The 19,094-nt window shown below is 39.5% G+C and overlaps 1 protein-coding gene across 1 annotated transcript in view; it reads left to right on the top strand.

The window, feature by feature from the left end:
- The window catches only part of jakmip3 (Janus kinase and microtubule interacting protein 3), an 85,289-nt gene that overhangs the window by 22,250 nt on the left and 43,945 nt on the right, over nt 1–19,094 (top strand). The window contains exons 3-4 of the mRNA XM_063003647.1: nt 7,721–7,963; nt 8,439–8,681. Of these exons, the coding sequence (XP_062859717.1) occupies nt 7,721–7,963; nt 8,439–8,681 (486 nt within the window). The remainder of the gene's footprint in view (nt 1–7,720; nt 7,964–8,438; nt 8,682–19,094) is intronic.

The raw sequence follows: 19,094 nt of genomic DNA, 5'->3' as shown, positions 1-19,094 counted from the left end.
ATGTTCTCCCCGTGTCTGCGTGGGTTTCCTCCGGGAGCTCTAATTTACCTCCCAAAGACATGCAAGTGAGGTGAATTGGAGACACTAAATTGTCCATGACTGTTTGACAATAAAGACTTGAACTGACTAATCTTGTGTAGTGAGTAACTACCATTTCTGTCATGAATGTAACCAAAGTGTAAAACATGACTGAAAAAGTGAAAAAAATCCTAATAAATAAATAATCTGTTTTTTAACTGCTGTGAAAACTATCATTGCAGGTGTGCAATGTTGTTTCTACAATCCTGGGCAAAAAAACTGGTGAAACCACACATTTCTTTTAATGGTCCTTGCAAAAAATTAGTATTGTGGATAGACAATTAGCAAGAACTTAGAAAATGCACTTCTGAGACCCATGCCTCCATTTGCTCATCACTGCTTATTGATGTACTGAACTCCAACATGTCTGGGTGCTTTTTTTTCCCCGAAATATCTTCTAACTCATTTTCACCAAGGGCCACATATGCGATTGTAATGTATCCCTGCTGTGATTGAAGTCTGCGTTTTAAGTCTTGGACAAGTTGTTGTTTTTCTTAGAGGCTAAATTCTGTGTTTGGTGTCAAAATGCCAAATTTATACTGTATATTTATAATATATATTTACATTTATACCCCAACACAAACTGAATTAGCAGATATGAAGGATTTATATATATATACAGTGTATCACAAAAGTGAGTACACCCCTCACATTTCTGCAGATATTTAAGTATATCTTTTCATGGGACAACACTGACAAAATGACACTTTGACACAATGAAAAGTAGTCTGTGTGCAGCTTATATAACAGTGTAAATTTTTTCTTCCCTCAAAATAACTCAATATACAGCCATTAATGTCTAAACCACCGGCAACAAAAGTGAGTACACCCCTTAGTGAAAGTTCCTGAAGTGTCAATATTTTGTGTGGCCACCATTATTTCCCAGAACTGCCTTAACTCTCCTGGGCATGGAGTTTACCAGAGCTTCACAGGTTGCCACTGGAATGCTTTTCCACTCCTCCATGATGACATCACGGAGCTGGCGGATATTCGAGACTTTGCGCTCCTCCACCTTCCGCTTGAGGATGCCCCAAAGATGTTCTATTGGGTTTAGGTCTGGAGACATGCTTGGCCAGTCCATCACCTTTACCCTCAGCCTCTTCAATAAAGCAGTGGTCGTCTTAGAGGTGTGTTTGGGGTCATTATCATGCTGGAACACTGCCCTGCGACCCAGTTTCCGGAGGGAGGGGATCATGCTCTGCTTCAGTATTTCACAGTACATATTGGAGTTCATGTGTCCCTCAATGAAATGTAACTCCCCAACACCTGCTGCACTCATGCAGCCCCAGACCATGGCATTCCCACCACCATGCTTGACTGTAGGCATGACACACTTATCTTTGTACTCCTCACCTGATTGCCGCCACACATGCTTGAGACCATCTGAACCAAACAAATTAATCTTGGTCTCATCAGACCATAGGACATGGTTCCAGTAATCCATGTCCTTTGTTGACATGTCTTCAGCAAACTGTTTGAGGGATTTCTTGTGTAGAGACTTCAGAAGAGGCTTCCTTCTGGGGTGACAGCCATGCAGACCAATTTGATGTAGTGTGCGGCGTATGGTCTGAGCACTGACAGGCTGACCCCCCACCTTTTCAATCTCTGCAGCAATGCTGACAGCACTCCTGCGCCTATCTTTCAAAGACAGCAGTTGGATGTGACACTGAGCACGTGCACTCAGCTTCTTTGGACGACCAACGCGAGGTCTGTTCTGAGTGGACCCTGTTTTTTTAAAACGCTGGATGATCTTGGCCACTGTGCTGCAGCTCAGTTTCAGGGTGTTGGCAATGTTCTTGAAGCCTTGGCCATCTTCATGTAGCGCAACAATTCGTCTTTTAAGATCCTCAGAGAGTTCTTTGCCATGAGGTGCCATGTTGGAACTTTCAGTGACCAGTATGAGAGAGTGTGAGAGCTGTACTACTAAATTGAACACACCTGCTCCCTATGCACACCTGAGACCTAGTAACACTAACAAATCACATGACATTTTGGAGGGAAAATGACAAGCAGTGCTCAATTTGGACATTTAGGGGTGTAGTCTCTTAGGGGTGTACTCACTTTTGTTGCCGGTGGTTTAGACATTAATGGCTGTATATTGAGTTATTTTGAGGGAAGAAAAAATTTACACTGTTATATAAGCTGCACACAGACTACTTTTCATTGTGTCAAAGTGTCATTTTGTCAGTGTTGTCCCATGAAAAGATATACTTAAATATCTGCAGAAATGTGAGGGGTGTACTCACTTCTGTGATACACTGTATATATATATATATTTATTTATTTTATTTAGAGTTATTTAACCCTAACTGATGCCGTGAGTAGCTTCTCATTTTTTAAACAACCATGTCGAAAGATACATCCTGTGGTCGTGGAAAAGATGTTAATCTGTTTCAGAAGGGTCAAATTATTGGCATGCATCAAGCAGAGAAAACATCTAAGGAGTAGCTGAAACTACTAAAATCGGGTTAAGAACTGTCCAGCGCATTATTAAAAAGTGGAAGGACAGTGGGGAAACATCATCTTCGAGGAAGGAATGTGGTCGGAAAAAATCTAAATCATCATGCCTAGTGCCTGTGGAGGCAGTGCTATGATCTGGGGTTGCTGCAGTTGGTCAGGTCTAGGTTCAGCAACGTTATGTGCTCAAAGAATGAGGTCAGCTGACTACCTGAACATACTGAATGACCAGGTTATTCCATCAATGGATTTTTTCTTTCCTGATGGCTCGGGCATATTCCAAGATGACAATGCCAGGATTCATCAGGCTCAAATTGTGAAAGAGTGGTTCAGGGAGCGTGAGACATCTTTTTCACACATGGATTGGCCACCACAGAGTCCAGACCTGAACCCCATTGAGAATCTTTGGGATGTGCTGGAGAAGACTTTGCGCAGTGGTCCAAATCTCCCATCACCAATACAAGATCTTGGGGAAAAATTAATGCAACTCTGGACAGAAATAAATGTTGTGACATTGCAGAAGCTTGTGGAAACGATGCCACAGCGAATGCATGCCGTAATCAAAGCTAAAGGCGGTCCAACCAAATATTAGAGTGTGTGACCTTTTTTTTGGTATATGTGTATGTGTATATACTGTATATACAGTAGTTGTTTTTTGTTTGCAATCTCTTCAGGCTTCAGATCAACACCCCACCACCCTGATACATGTCCAATCTGCCAGCATTTTTACACAGTTCTTTATTATTATATAATTATATTGTACTCATTTACCACGGACATGGCCTCATAACACAAGAGACGTACTGGTTTTTCTTCTTGAAGCACAAACTTGTTTTCACTTTTTCCATCTTTCATTAAATTTCCTCCTTCTGCTTTAATTTTCTCTTCTTGTACATTTTGGGATTATTTGTAAATATTTCTTAACATCACTTGTTGGAAAATCACCTCAGTTAAACGCTGATGTGGAAACACTGCCATTTAGTAGCGGAATGCGGTCACTTTGCGGGTCACAAAATCGGCATGCATTGTGGGAGATTCAGTTTATGTATGATTTTACAGTGTATTTTAAGACGATACGTCTTATAAGCTCTTGGGGGCCACATAAAATGATGTGGCAGGCCGTGGGCCTTGAGTTTGACACGTGTTCTAGCTTGTTAAAAGATCAGTGCAACTTTGGGTTTGGCCCATTTTTGTCCAGAAGTGTGCATGGAATAAATTATTTCTACAGAGTATTACAAACTATTATATTATTTATAAAAAAGTCTGTCATAATTATTTAAGAATTCATTATGTTTATTCTGGAATGCTTAACATAAATGCACTAGTCGTTTGAAGCACCAGGAGAAAACATTACTTTTTCATCATGTTGGTGTATTTTTTTTTTTTAAGTGGGTCTTTGATTCCAGCTATACTACACACATTCTGTTTTGTTTTCTCTGTTGGTATGGGTTTAATTTTTATCTTGGTCTTGATGGTTTTACAGTTTAGAAGTTCTTTGCCATGAAACAATAGATACCTGACCCATACATTAACATTGGCTGGGTGCATTTTGGTAATGTATTATTTAATTAATATTTCAGTGTTAATTTCAATCCTATTGTTCTGATCTGTTATTTATCTACTTCCTTGATTGACATTTTGATACTGTACACTCATACTATGTGGTTAAAAAGTCAATTGCAAAATACTAATTATTTACATTACCTTTATGATAATTTATTTATGCTGTTTATTCATTCATGGTCTGTTTTACCACTGCTTAATCCTATTCAGGGTCACGTTGGGTCTGATGTACTGGGCAAAAGGCAAGAAACACCCCAGACAGGTTGCCAGTCCATCACAGGGCAAACACACATACACACACACCTATGGAGACCTTTTAGTATCTCCAATTAACCTGACTGTATGTCTTTGGACTGTGGGCAGAAACCAGAGCACCAGGAGGAAACCCACACAGACACAGGGAGAACATCCAAACTCCACACAGAAAGGTCCTGGACCACTCCACCCGGGAGTCAAACCCAGGATCTTTTTGAGGTAACAGAGCTACCCACTGAGCCTGTTCTGTTCTAATGTTCTCTTGTCAAACATTCACTACCTGACTTTACTGAGAAGGTATAAATTCCAGCAGGCACACTTGACGCTCTCGTGGAAATGCATCCCAGAGGGGTGAAAGCCAGTAGCTACAGTGGTAGGGAAACTCTGTATATATGCCCATGGCCACAAAATGCAAGCAATTGTATACATTGTAAATGTATCAAAATCCAATTTACACAAAACTGACCTCTTTTGACCCATTTTTTGTCTGTCGGCATTCACAGAGTGTTCATTGTTTTTCTTTCTTTTATGACCTTAATTAGTGTGATTAATGGCTGGGTTTTCACCGTAGGTTTATAAGAAAGCTCACCCTCTAGCATTGTAATCTTCATGGAGAGAATTTCTTCTGTAAACTACTACTTACTCAGCTGCAAATCGTACAAATTCCATTTACTCTGTACAGCTGCTTTTAAAACTTGCTCACTAGCTCTGGAGGATTTATGTGTCCCATGTGGACATGAGCAGAGTGTTTGATGGTTGATATGCCATAAAGTAGTCCACAATAACATGTTAAAAAAAGATCCTAATTTTGTAATTTCATTCTAATTCTAATCCCCCCTTACAAAGTAAAGAGAAACAAGTATTTAATCACTTTTCTTTGTGGTCTTTAAGATTACCATCTGGGGTGCTTGGGTGGCGCAGAGGGCTAACAAGCTAGCTCACCACTGCGTAGTGTTCAAGCTCACAAGTTTAAATCTCAGTAGGGCTACTGACATGGTCAGATGCAACTGGACGTATACAGTGTATCACAAAAGTGAGTACACCCCTCACATTTCTGCAAATATTTTATTATATCTTTTCATGGGACGACGCTATTGACATGAAACTTGGATATAACTTAGAGTAGTCAGTGTACAACTTGTATAGCAGTGTAGATTTACTGTCTTCTGAAAATAACTCAACACACAGCCATTAATGTCTAAATGGCTGGCAACATAAGTGAGTACACCCCACAGTGAACATGTCCAAATTGTGCCTAAAGTGTCAATATTTTGTGTGACCACCATTATTATCACTGCCTTAACCCTCCTGGGCATGGAATTCACCAGAGCTGCACTGGTTGCTACTGGAATCATCTTCCACTCCTCCATGATGACATCACGGAGCTGGTGGATGTTAGACACCTTGAACTCCTCCACCTTCCACTTGAGGATGCGCCACAGGTGCTCAATTGGGTTTAGTCCATCACCTTTACCTTCAGCTTCCTCAGCAAGGCAGTTGTCATCTTGGAGGTTGTGTTTGGGGTCGTTATCCTGTTGGAAAACTGCCATGAGGCCCAGTTTTCGAAGGGAGGGGATCATGCTCTGTTTCAGAATGTCACAGTACATGTTGGAATTCATGTTTCCCTCAATGAACTGCAGCTCCCCAGTGCCAGCAACACTCATGCAGCCCAAGACCATGATGCTACCACCACCATGCTTGACTGTAGGCAAGATACAGTTGTCTTGGTACTTCTCACCAGGGCGCCGCCACACATGCTGGACACCATCTGAGCCAAACAAGTTTATCTTGGTCTCGTCAGACCACAGGGCATTCCAGTAATCCATGTTCTTGGACTGCTTGTCTTCAGCAAACTGTTTGCTGGCTTTCTTGTGCGTCAGCTTCCTTCTGGGATGACGACCATGCAGACCGAGTTGATGCAGTGTGCGGCGTATGGTCTGAGCACTGACAGGCTGACCTCCCACGTCTTCAACCTCTGCAGCAATGCTGGCAGCACTCATGTGTCTATTTTTTAAAGCCAACCTCTGGATATGACGCCGAACACGTGGACTCAACTTCTTTGGTCGACCCTGGCGAAGCCTGTTCCGAGTGGAACCTGTCCTGGAAAACCGCTGTATGACCTTGGCCACCATGCTGTAGCTCAGTTTCAGGGTGTTAGCAATCTTCTTATAGCCCAGGCCATCTTTGTGGAGAGCAACAATTCTATTTCTCACATCCTCAGAGAGTTCTTTGCCATGAGGTGCCATGTTGAGTATCCAGTGGCCAGTATGAGAGAATTGTACCCAAAACACCAAATTTAAAAGCCCTGCTCCCCATTTACACCTGGGACCTTGACACATGACACCAGGGAGGGACAACGACACATTTGGGCACAATTTGGACATGTTCACTGTGGGGTGTACTCACTTATGTTGCCAGCTATTTAGACATTAATGGCTGTGTGTTGAGTTATTTTCAGAAGACAGTAAATCTACACTGCTATACAAGCTGTACACTGACTACTCTAAGTTATATCCAAGTTTCATGTCTATAGTGTTGTCCCATGAAAAGATATAATGAAATATTTGCAGAAATGTGAGGGGTGTACTCACTTTCGTGATACACTGTATGAGGGAGGAAATGTTGGCTGGAGCTTCAGCTTTCTGCTGCTGCAATATGCAATCTTTGGGTCTGGTTGCTAGCATGAGTAGGTCCAGAGCATATCCAGAGGGGCTTGGGATAGTCAGCAGCACTCCTTGGCCAGAATGGAGGTAGTGCAAGTGGCAGTGGAAGTACAATAGGGGACTGGAAATGACTAAATTGGGTGACAAAGGGGAAAAGGCTAATGCAAATCATATAATTAAGTAAGGATTTATATTAAATATTTAATAATAATAATAAATCTGTAACCTGAGTCAATAACTTTTGTTGGATACCTGTCCAGAGATGATGTACTACAAGAAAACAATGTGATTAATAATCAGAGTGCATCTTTTCCCCTGGGTTCTCAAGTTGCCTCCGACCTACCGAAAAGATGGTACTAAAAGGATTGGCTCTTAGGATTGTATTTTATCAGCCAGTGCCAGTTTCCTACATAGATCCATAATACACACAGAGGAACATGCTATACTCCAAGTATTCCTTTGCAGCTTGTGCTGGTGCCTTGACCCGACAGCAGAAGTTGCTGTTGCAGCAGTAACCAAGGTGATACCCTATCGGGCCCCCTTCCCTCAGGCATGGCCGGTTGTGTCTGTAGATCTCCTGACAAGGCTGTAGAGCTCGTTAAACCCAATTTAATTGGTAGTGGTCTAGAAAGCGAAATATTTTAGCATCTACCTATTTTACTAACCTTTATAACATCTTATCCTTCTTCTTTTCACTTTTCCAGGTAAGTAAGCTGGAGAGGGAGAAGATGCAGGAGGTACGTCATGAACAGCACAAGTCTGCAGCGGCGGTGAGTGAACTGCGGGCCAAGCTGCATGAGGAGAAGGTACGCGAGCTGCACTCTGTTCGGGAGACACTGCTACGCCAGCATGAGTCTGAACTGCTGCGAGTCATCAAAATCAAAGATGGAGAGATCCAGAGACTGCAGGCCCTCGTCAATGCTCTCCGAGATGGATCTACTGACAAGGTAAAGAATTGGTGGTTTATGTTGTTAGGTTTCTTTACATTTCTACTCCCAGGTCTTCCTCCACTGCACAGTTTAAATTTGTGCTCTAACATACCCAATTCAACTAATTGAGGGTTTATTAAGTGATAATTAATCAGATGAATCAGAACTAATATTTGCAAAAAAAATGTGCATCCCAAGATTACCATGACATACAGGTACATGTCACTTACAAGTGTATGGAAATATTTGTCCTCAAAGGCATGTTTAACCAGCTGTGATCGTAGTTTTGAACATCTCTGGAGTGTATCTTTGAGAACTCTATTTTGTCAAAAGAGCATTTGTGAGGTTCAACACTGATGTTGTTCAAGAAGACCTGCAGTCAAGGTGGTTTGTAATAAATGTATCAGTTTTATATTTCAGGTTGTTGCATTATCAATACCATGTCATCATGCATACAAATGTTTACAAGTTTTGGCTCTGATTTTATCTGAAGGTAAAATCTGCTCTGATGGTAGAGGTACGGGAAGAGGCACGGAGGGGGTTCGAGGTGGAGCGTACACGTCTGTTGCAGGAAATCTCCGAAATGAAGGGGGTGAAGCGGCAGATGGAGGAGGCGCTGAACGTAGCCCTTCAGGCTGACAAGATCAAAGCGGCAGAGATCCGTAGTGTTTACCACCTCCATCAGGAGGAGATCAGTCGCATCAAGAAGGAATGTGAGCGGGAGATCCGCAGACTGGTGAGTCCTTTCAGATCGTAAAAAATTTATTTGATTTGATTATAAATATTTATTTTGATTTACCAGACCAAAATGACATTACCAAACTAGCAAGAAAGATGGTGTTTGTCCACTGCACAGTGAAAAATAAGAACTTGCCAAGAACCACTGGATGTAGGTTTGCGGTAGGTAGATAGATAGGTAGATAGGTAGATAGGTAGGTAGGTAGACAGATAGATATATAGTGTGGTATTTACTAGGCTGTACACCTGCTTGCTATACACAAACTAAAACTAAACTCATTATCAACACATCTCATAGCTGAAATTATTTGTTAAAGTACTTAAGTTTATAAAAAAGTCCCCCTTCCATTAAATGATCACAAAATTGCATTAAAGTACATTTAATCATTGTTGTTTATCATTATTTCAGAGTACAAAACTGCTAGGTCTACTCTTTTTTGGGCATGAAGCGTCCTTTTTGTACCAAGTATGTCTTAATTACAATAAATGTTTTTGGAACTAATGTAATGTAACTATGCATGCAGTATGTACTTAAGTACATTGTCACTTGATCCAAAATGCTGAGGTTAGAAGATCTACAGATTGGTAGAACATAAGACTTGGTTCCTCTGATAGGGTTTACAAGTGCTCAAGAATTTGAAATGAACTAAAATGTGTAGGGTGTAAATGCAAAAGCTTAATTTTCTTTTTTCTATGCATTTGCATTTTCTTCCTTTTTCATGGATCCCGATTGCGTTTTTGGAGGGTTTATTTGCCTGCTTCACGCCCCTTCTGACGCGTACGCAGACCCTTTCTTTCTTGCCCGTGCCTCGGTGGATTCACACATGAGACTCCTCCACTTCTGCATAGGCGCCTACAGTAATACACAGCATATACAGTAAAGAACTCACCCAGCAGATTCGGTGGCCGATTTTGTCTGCTGCTGGCACTGCCAACTGTGCTCGCTAGATCCGAGCAGAGCCGAGATTCGAACTGGGGTGTTCAGAATCTCAGTGCTGGTGTGCTAGTGGAGTATCCCACTCCACCACTTGGGCGCTCAAAAGCTCAGTTTTAATAGCACATTGTAACTTGACTTGGTGTAACATGTTAAATTCTCTCTAAAATAATTTTGGGTATTCTCTTATTTATCAGTTAAGACCTTCAGGTGCAACCAATCCCTGTTGATAAATTATTGAATAAGATGCTTTAGCTTTAATCATGGTGGCCATGATGTCCTGCAAACCAAAATGTCCTAGACAAATGTCATGTTATCACTAATAAATCATATAATGTGTTGCTGTTTTAAGTTCCTCCATAAAAAAAAAAAACTGCTTCAACATGAAATTGCAAACATAATATCCAGAGCTTGCAGCCTAACTGCATTATATAGAAGAATAATTCCTGTAAGATCAGCTGGTTGATCACATGATTCTGTTGCTATTGTGTACCATGCGCTGGATCAGCAGAAAGCTGGATGAAGCGGGAGGTCTTGTGATGTGTTGTGCTGCTGATGGGGATGTGTTGCAGATATCGATCTTAAGACCTCTGTGTCTTTCTTAAGGACAGCAGAAGGGCAGGGGTTACTGCATTTAATCACATTATAACAGTCAGCAAGCAGGATGCCATTGAATGGCATAGTACAGGTGCATTATGGGGATTACACAGTGTATCTATCTGTGTAGGTGTTACTTTTTTTAATTATTATTATTATTTTTTGTATATGTTTATACCTATCATATATAAATATCAGAAAACCTAAAACTTATTAGACTCTCAATAGTTATTCATCCCTAAAAGTATTCATACCCAATTTTTTATATACTGTACTGTAAACATTTTTCAAAACTGAAATGTCAACCATCCTTCAGTATTTTCTGGTTGTCTGGTTTTGGTTGAGCCCCCAGTGTGTTTTACATTTCTCTCTGGGGAACAGACAAGTAACAATATAAATAAATTATATATATATATATATATATATTAGGGCTGTCGAAGTTAACGCGATAATAACGCATTAACGCGATCTCAATTTAACGCGATTTAAAAAAATAGTGCCGTTAACGCAAATTCTAGTTCACGTTGAGACTTGACTGGTAGAACCAACGTTTTAATGTCGGACTTGCCACCGTTGTTTATTTGCGGTTTGTTAAAATAATATAACCCAGCGTGGTAGTGATGCACTTGCATAATAAAGAAATAAATACACGGTATATTCACAAGTTGTCGGGAGCAAAACACTTTATTACTTCTTCTGTTATTGTACCGAATACCGGACAGCTGAGTCAAGCACGCTAGTCCATGAACTATGGAAGCCCCAAAGGGTCAAAACACACTCACTTCGTGTAGAAACGTCCATACTACAGTATATATACAGTATGTATGTATTTGCATGTGTACTTGAGTATGTGTGTATGTATTTGCATATGTGAAAATGTATGTATATGGATATATATGTGCATGTACTGTATATATGTGGCTATATTGGCCTAATTGTGCAATATTGTCACATGTCACTTTACTATTTAATAATCTGATAGTTTAATTACTATTCAATTTTTACACTAGCAATATACTTTATGCATCATTACAGTTATTCATTTTATGTAAATAACAGGAAAGACTCGGTTCTATTTTTTTTTCTGTTTGCTTTTGTACTGTTAATTATTTGTTGTATTATGCTACTGGGGCTTTAATTTCCTTCAGAATCAATAAAGTATCTATCTATCTATCTATCTATCTATCTATCTATCTATCTATCTATCTATCTATCTATCTATCTATCTATCTATCTATCTACCTACCTACCTACCTACCTACCTACCTACCTACCTACCTACCTACCTACCTACCTACCTATCTATCTATCTATCTATCTATCTATCTATCTATCTATCTATCTATCTATCTATCTATCTATCAAACCATTGTCACGATACAACCACAGAAAAGTCTGTTACAAAAACTCCCTTACAGTTTTCTCTTGTCCCAGCAGTTTTTAACATAAGTACATTTAGCATAAAATGTGTTCACCATTTTAATTGTAACATTTCACTTAAAAATCCGATTAATCGCGATTAACTACATGAAATTCTGAGATTAATCGCGATTAAAAATTTTAATCGTTTGACAGCCCTAATATATATATATATATATATATATATATATATATATATACACTATATATATACTATATATATATATATATATATATATATATATATATATATATATATATATACTGTATATACAGTATATACAGTATATATATACTGGTGCTGGTCATAAAATTAGAATATCATGAAAAAGTTGATTTATTTCAGTAATTCCATTCAAAAAGTGAAACTTGTATATTATATTCATTCATTACACACAGACTGATATATTTCAAATGTTTATTTCTTTTAATGTTGATGATTATAACTGACAACTAATGAAAACCCCAAATTCAGTATCTCAGAAAATTAGAATATTACTTAAGACCAATACAAAAAAAGGATTTTTAGAAATGTTGGTCAACTGAAAAGTATGAATATGAAAAGTATGAACATGAAAAGTATGAGCATGTACAGCACTCAATACTTAGTTGGGGCTCCTTTTGCCTGGATTACTGCAGCAATGCGGCGTGGCATGGAGTCCATCAGTCTGTGGCACTGCTCAGATGTTATGAGAGCCCAGGTTGCTCTGATAGTGGCCTTCAGCTCTTCTGAATTGTTGGGTCTGGCATATCGCATCTTCCTCTTCACAATACCCCATAGATTTTCTATGGGGTTAAGGTCAGGCGAGTTTGCTGGCCAATTAAGAACAGGGATACCATGGTCCTTAAACCAGGTACCGGTAGCTTTGGCACTGTGTGCAGGTGCCAAGTCCTGTTGGAAAATGAAATCTGCATCTCCATAAAGTTGGTCAGCAGCAGGAAGCATGAAGTGCTCTAAAACTTCCTGGTAGACGGCTGCGTTGACCTTGGACCTCAGAAAACACAGTGGTCCAACACCAGCAGATGACATGGCACTCCAAACCATCACTGACTGTGGAAACTTTACACTGGACCTCAAGCAACGTGTATTCTGTGCCTCTCCTCTCTTCCTCCAGACTCTGGGACCTTGATTTCCAAAGGTAATGCAAAATTTACTTTCATCAGAGAACATAACTTTGGACCACTCAGAAGTCCTTTTTGTCTTTAGCCCAGGCGAGACGCTTCTGACGCTGTCTCTTGTTCAAGAGTGGCTTGACACAAGGAATGTGACAGCTGAAACCCATGTCTTGCATACGTCTGTGCGTGGTGGTTCTTGAAGCACTGACTCCAGCTGCAGTCCACTCTTTGTGAATCTCCCCCACATTTTTGAATGGGTTTTGTTTCACAATCCTCTCCAGGGTGCGGTTATCCCTACTGGTTGTACACTTTTTTCTACCACATCTTTTCCTTCCCTTCGCCTCTCTATTAATGTGCTTGGACACAGAGCTCTGTGAACAGCCAGCCTCTTTAGCAATGACCTTTTGTGTCTTGCCCTCCTTGTGCAAGGTGTCAATGGTCGTCTTTTGGACAACTGTCAAGTCAGCAGTCTTCCCCATGATTGTGTAGCCTACAGAACTAGACTGAGAGACCATTTGAAGGCCTTTGCAGGTGTTTTGAGTTAATTAGCTGATTAGAGTGTGGCACCAGGTGTCTTCAATATTGTACCTTGTCACAATATTCTAATTTTCTGAGATACTGAATTTGGGGTTTTCATTAGTTGTCAGTTATAATCATCAACATTAAAAGAAATAAACATTTGAAATATATCAGTCTGTGTGTAATGAATGAATATAATATACAAGTTTCACTTTTTGAGTGGAATTACTGAAATAAATCAACTTTTTCATGATATTCTAATTTTATGACCAGCACCAGTATATACAGTATATATATACCTCTGTCACACCCAGCTAGTCCCTCAACAGGAGGAACTGGTGGTGTTAAATGCACTAGAAAAGTCAACAGTGCTCCTTGCCACATCCATGTGCAGCAGGTGGATAACAGCATCCTCAACCCCCACATGGCCAATGGGCAAACTCTAAGAGATCCAATGCCATTCCCACATGTGTTCTGAGGTGACCAAGCACAAGCTTCTCTATTGACTTAATCCGGTGTGATGTCAGTGCTACTAGTCTGCAGTTATTCCGTTCCTTTGGATTCTTGTTTTTTTTCATTCTTGGTTTTTTCCCTGTACTAATGCAGGATCTTCTGCAGTTGCAGGCTGAGGTTGTTGATGTATTGCGGAACATCACACAGCTTACCTGTACAGGCCTTTAGTACTTTAGCAATGGTACCATCTGGGCCCACCAGTTTTTCTGCATGCAGTCTGTAGCACCCTTTTCACATCATCAGGTCATCATATAGAGGTCTGGATAAATGGGGAGGACACAAAATAAGAGTGTGCTGGAGAGATGTCAATGTTCCACCTATAGTCCTCCTTAGTTTATCTGATCTTCACCTTAGCACTGTCTGTATACTCCAAATGCTATTCCTTTCACCAGCCTAAAAGCCACATTCTTCATGTTTAGCAATTAGTAAAAAAAACACAATGGTACAGCATTAAAATCTCTCTGTATTGTGTAATAATTTACCTCATCATTTTCCAATCTGACAAGAACAGCATTATAGTTACATGCAATTTGATTTATGCCATACATCCCAATTCAAATTCAAGCCAATAAGTTAGCCTCATTAGACTACATGACTTTTGTTTTTTTTAGCAACTTTTTTAAAAAGCTAGTTTTGTGTAACATCTTTTATGTGGTTGATACATTAAGTAGCAGACACTAACTTCTCTAACTTAATTAAACTAACAATTGGCAGTGCAGGAACTATTCTAACCAGTTCCCTTCTAGTTAATTAACTGGGCTTAAAGGAGTGGCCTGATGTGGCAGTGTGGGTGTAGTTAAAGCTCTAAGGTGATCTTGCATCCTTCTTTAGATCAGTATTTATCTATGACTAGATTCCTGTCTTATATTAACTTGTATACCTTTACTTTATTTTGATTTGTTTGTGGACAGCCTTTACCATCATGATCCAGTTCACAAAGAGATTTTTAAGTGTGATAAACTTTTAAAAAGTTTAGGATTTTCATAAAAATCCATATTATCCACTATATTTGAAATGTCAGGTCTTAAAAAAAATATATTTAAAATTTTGTTTTGGGTGCAGTTTAATACACTTGATGTGCAGTGTATGTCAACGTGAAATACCTCAAAGAATGAAAAAGGATAAACAAAGCAAGTTACAGTTACATTAAAAAGAAAAGAGAAAAATATGGAAAAGGATAAAACCAAATGACAGGCTGTAAATCCTGCTTTTGTTGATGTAGCTAGCTCAGATGTTGACTTTAACATTTTTAACATCAACAATACCCAGGGCCTTAAGACACAGTTACTCAGAGACAGTAATTCCTTCTTATTACTTTTACCATACAGCATGTGACACCACTTTATTGATTTGTTGGGGCCAAAGGGGCTGAGTGCATCCTATTACCTGTCTGTTTCCTTCGGTGTAAAACATTAAGACATCTCATATCACTGGAGTAAAGGGATTGTCTCCTGAAAGGCAGTCAGATCTACAGATTGTGGGTAGTCAGACAGTGTGGCTAAAAAAAGCAACAACCATGGTGCATGAAATGGTGCAGAGAGTCAATTTGAAGTAGAATGAAGTAGAGAAAAAATGTGTTTTAAACTGATCAGCCAGGACTAAACTGGCATGTTCTCTGTGCTTGTGTTAAGTTTTGCATGTTTGCAAATCTCCAATATAAAACGGATAGTTCCGGTCCTAAAATCTGATTGGCTGAGCCTCATTCGAAGATCATTCGACATCATTCCATATTAATACGCCACTGAAAAGAAAAAGTACAAACTTGGTTGAACACTATTTTAAGTCTTGTACTATACATGAAAAAGTCCAGATTAATAGAAACAGTAATCCTAATCATTCGTCCAAGAAATAGTGTAATAGTGTTTGTGGAGGAATGTTTATTGTGAATGTTATGTTCACCCTCATGTTGCCTAGCAACACTGTTAACGGACTACCTGATTTCACGGAAGAATGCTTTTTGTAAGTGTTTTTGTAAATAAAAACATTTATAAATTGAACATTGTTGTATTTTATTTAGGGCTGTCAAACGATTAAAATTTTTAATCGCGATTAATCTCAGAATTTCACATAGTTAATCGTGATTAATCGCATTAAAAAAAATCTGTGTAAATGTTATAGAAAACAAGGATTTTTAAGTGAAACGTTACAATTAAAATGGTGAACACATTTTATGCTAAATGTACTTATGTTAAAAACTGCTGGGACCAGAGAAAACTGTAAGGGAGTTTTATTCACTCACATACTAGGCAGTAATACTATCCAGCAGAGACCCTTGACTTCGTATATATGTCAGATTGTAGGTTAAAATTTCTCCATCAGCAAACATTGTAGATCAGCGGTGCTTTAGGTGGGATAAGGCGTAGTTATTGTAACAGACTTTTCTGTGGTTGTATCGTGACAGTGGTTTGATGGACGTTTCTACACGAAGTGAGTGTGTTTTGACCCTTTGGGGCTTCCATAGTTCATGGAATAGCATGCTTGGCTAACGACTCTAGCTGTCCGCTATTCGGTACCGTAACAGAAAAAGTAATAAAAGTGTTCTGCTCCCGACAACTTGTGAATATACCGTGTATTTATTTCTTTATTAAGCGAGTGCATCACTACGACGCTCGGTTACATTTGAGAAACGCTGTCTTAATGAGAGATGCCGTGCACGGTCAAGTCTCAACATGAACTACGGATTACTCGCAGAGCCAAATAGCGTTAAATTGAGATCGCGTTAATGCGTTATTATCGCGTTAACTTCGACAGCCCTAATTTTACTATATTTTATGTTGACCGCCGTTTTATAAAAGCAATAAGCCACTTGAGACCGTGCGTTACTGCTATGATTTCATTCCGCTTCGCGTTGTGCCAAAACATCCTTCCCCATGATAAAATTGCAGTATCTCGTGGCTTATTGCTTTAGTATAACACTAGGTACAAAAATGTACAGAAAAAAGAAGTGTGTGTTTTTTTTTTTTTTTTACTCATATAAAAGCTACAGTCCTTTAAAGTGTAGCATCTTAGCCACTCAGGTGGTCTGTTTTAAGTTAAATAAATTAGCAAAACCACCAGATATCCAAGAAAAATAGAAAAATGCTGTTCCAACATGAACTATCCAGAGCATGCAACCTAACTATAGAAGAATAATTCTTGTAAGATCAGCTGGTTGATCACATGATTCTCTTGCTGGATCAGCAGAAAGCCGGGATGAAGCGGGAGGTCTTGTGCTGTGTTGTGCTGCTGATGGGAATATGTTAGAGATATTGATCTTAAGACCTCTGAGTCTTTCTTAAGGACAGCAGAAGGGCAGGGGTTACCGCATTTAATCACATTATAACAGTCAGCAGGCAGGATGCCATTGAATGACGAGGCGGGGAAACATGCTAGCACACCAGAGCTGGGATTTCGAATACATCGTATCAAATATCAGCTCTGCCATTCGGCTGGGTGGCTACATGAACAATGAGTGGCTGTTGTTCATAGAGTAGGACAAGCCTGATAGCGAATTCTTATAACTGGGCGATTTACGACCTCTGCTGGCTGGTTGATGGGGTCTGCACAGAGTTGAGGAATAATGCTGATCAGGGTGTGGCTCTCCGTACACAAAGCTGTTCTGCATATGAATTTGCCTCTGTGCACGTGTCAGGGGGGCTGTGTGACAGTCTCGCTCTCCTCAATCGGTGTCAGCTCCAGTGGAGAGGAAGCAAAACACAATTGGGTATAAATTGGATGTGCTAAAATTGGGGGGGAAAGGGAGAAAATGCACACAAAAAAAATATATAGCAGCTTGCATATATTTTGGGGGTGTTATTAAGTTTAAAATTTAAGTAAATCGGGGCCTGAAGCATGTGATGTTTTTAAGTGCCTTTAGCTTAATTAGTCAGTAACTGTGCATTTTTTATTGTCTACAGGTCCAGTACCAAAAGTTACAATTATATGCATTTAAAACCTCCTTAAGTTTGGTACCAGCATGACCTAATGGTTATTGGTTTAATAGTTGCTCTACTGTTTGTTGCAAATTACTTAATTCATATAAACACAGTATATAAATACACACACACACACACACACACACACACACATCCATGCTTTGTAAAAATATACAGTATATACTGTATATATAATTTCATAAAATGTCATTAGTATGTGGACCTTTACTAGTTCACCTTCTGATACATTTGCTGTCAATTACAATGACCTTTTTTCCAATTGGCCAATAAAACAAGTAAATCCAATCACATGATTTATGCTAAGTATATCTATGGTGTACATACACCCTGCTGGGTTAGAGTTTTTGAATATGCAGTGCAAAATGCCCTTATGCAAAAAGTGGAGTTAATGAGGGTGTATATTTAACAATGCTGACTTGAGCAAAGCAATTGCATTAGCTTGGAGCTTTGGATCTTTATATTTCTACATTATTTAAAAAAAGGGCTTATTTAGGTCATTCGTTTTAAACTTACAATTTGTGCTGAGCACTGAATTTAAACATGTAGCCTCATTGGAGCAGTTAAAAACATGCATAATCTTTACACAAGGCTGGCTACTGCAGTGGCTGCACCTGTGATTAGATACATTAGATACACTGATCAGGCATAACATTATGCCCACCTACCTAATATTGTGTTGGTCCCCCTTTTGCTGCCAAAACAGCCCTGACCCGTCGAGGCATGGAGTCTGGTTACTTTCTATCAGAACCAGCATAAACGTCTTCACCAATTTGAGCTACATTAGCTTGTCTGTTTGATCGGACCACACAGGCCAGCCTTCGCTCCCTGCGTGCATCAGTGAGCCTTGGCCGTCCATGACCCTGTTGCCGGTTTACCACTGTTCCTTCCTTGGACCACTTTTAATAGATACTGATCACTGCAGACCGGGAACACCCCACACGAGCTGCAGTTTTGGAGATGCTCTGGCCCAGTCATCTAGCCATCACTATTTGACCCTTGTAAAAATTCGCTTAAATCCTTACGCTTGCCCATTTTTCCTGCTTCTAACACATCAGTCTTGAGAATAAAAGGTTCACTTGCTGCCTAATATATCCCACCCACTAACAGGTGACGTGATGAAGAGATAATCAGTGTTATTTACTTCACCTGTCAGTGGTCATAATGTTATGCCTGGTCAGTGTATGTAATATGTTGTAGAGCCTGAAATAAAATCTAATTAGTCTTCTTATGTGCAGACATTATACATGTTAAAAAACTACCTTACAAATGAGATAAAAAGCTACAGAAATGCTACAGATTAGTTTAACTGGATTAGACTTCAGGACGACTGATGCAGTCTGACAGCAGAAAAAGAAACGCCAGCATGATACAATAGCTG

The sequence above is a fragment of the Trichomycterus rosablanca genome, chromosome 10 (genome assembly GCF_030014385.1).
Source record: "Trichomycterus rosablanca isolate fTriRos1 chromosome 10, fTriRos1.hap1, whole genome shotgun sequence".
NCBI classification, from domain to species: domain Eukaryota; kingdom Metazoa; phylum Chordata; class Actinopteri; order Siluriformes; family Trichomycteridae; genus Trichomycterus; species Trichomycterus rosablanca.
Note: the sequence above shows the minus strand (reverse complement) of the source record. Positions and strands in the feature narration are given on the sequence as shown.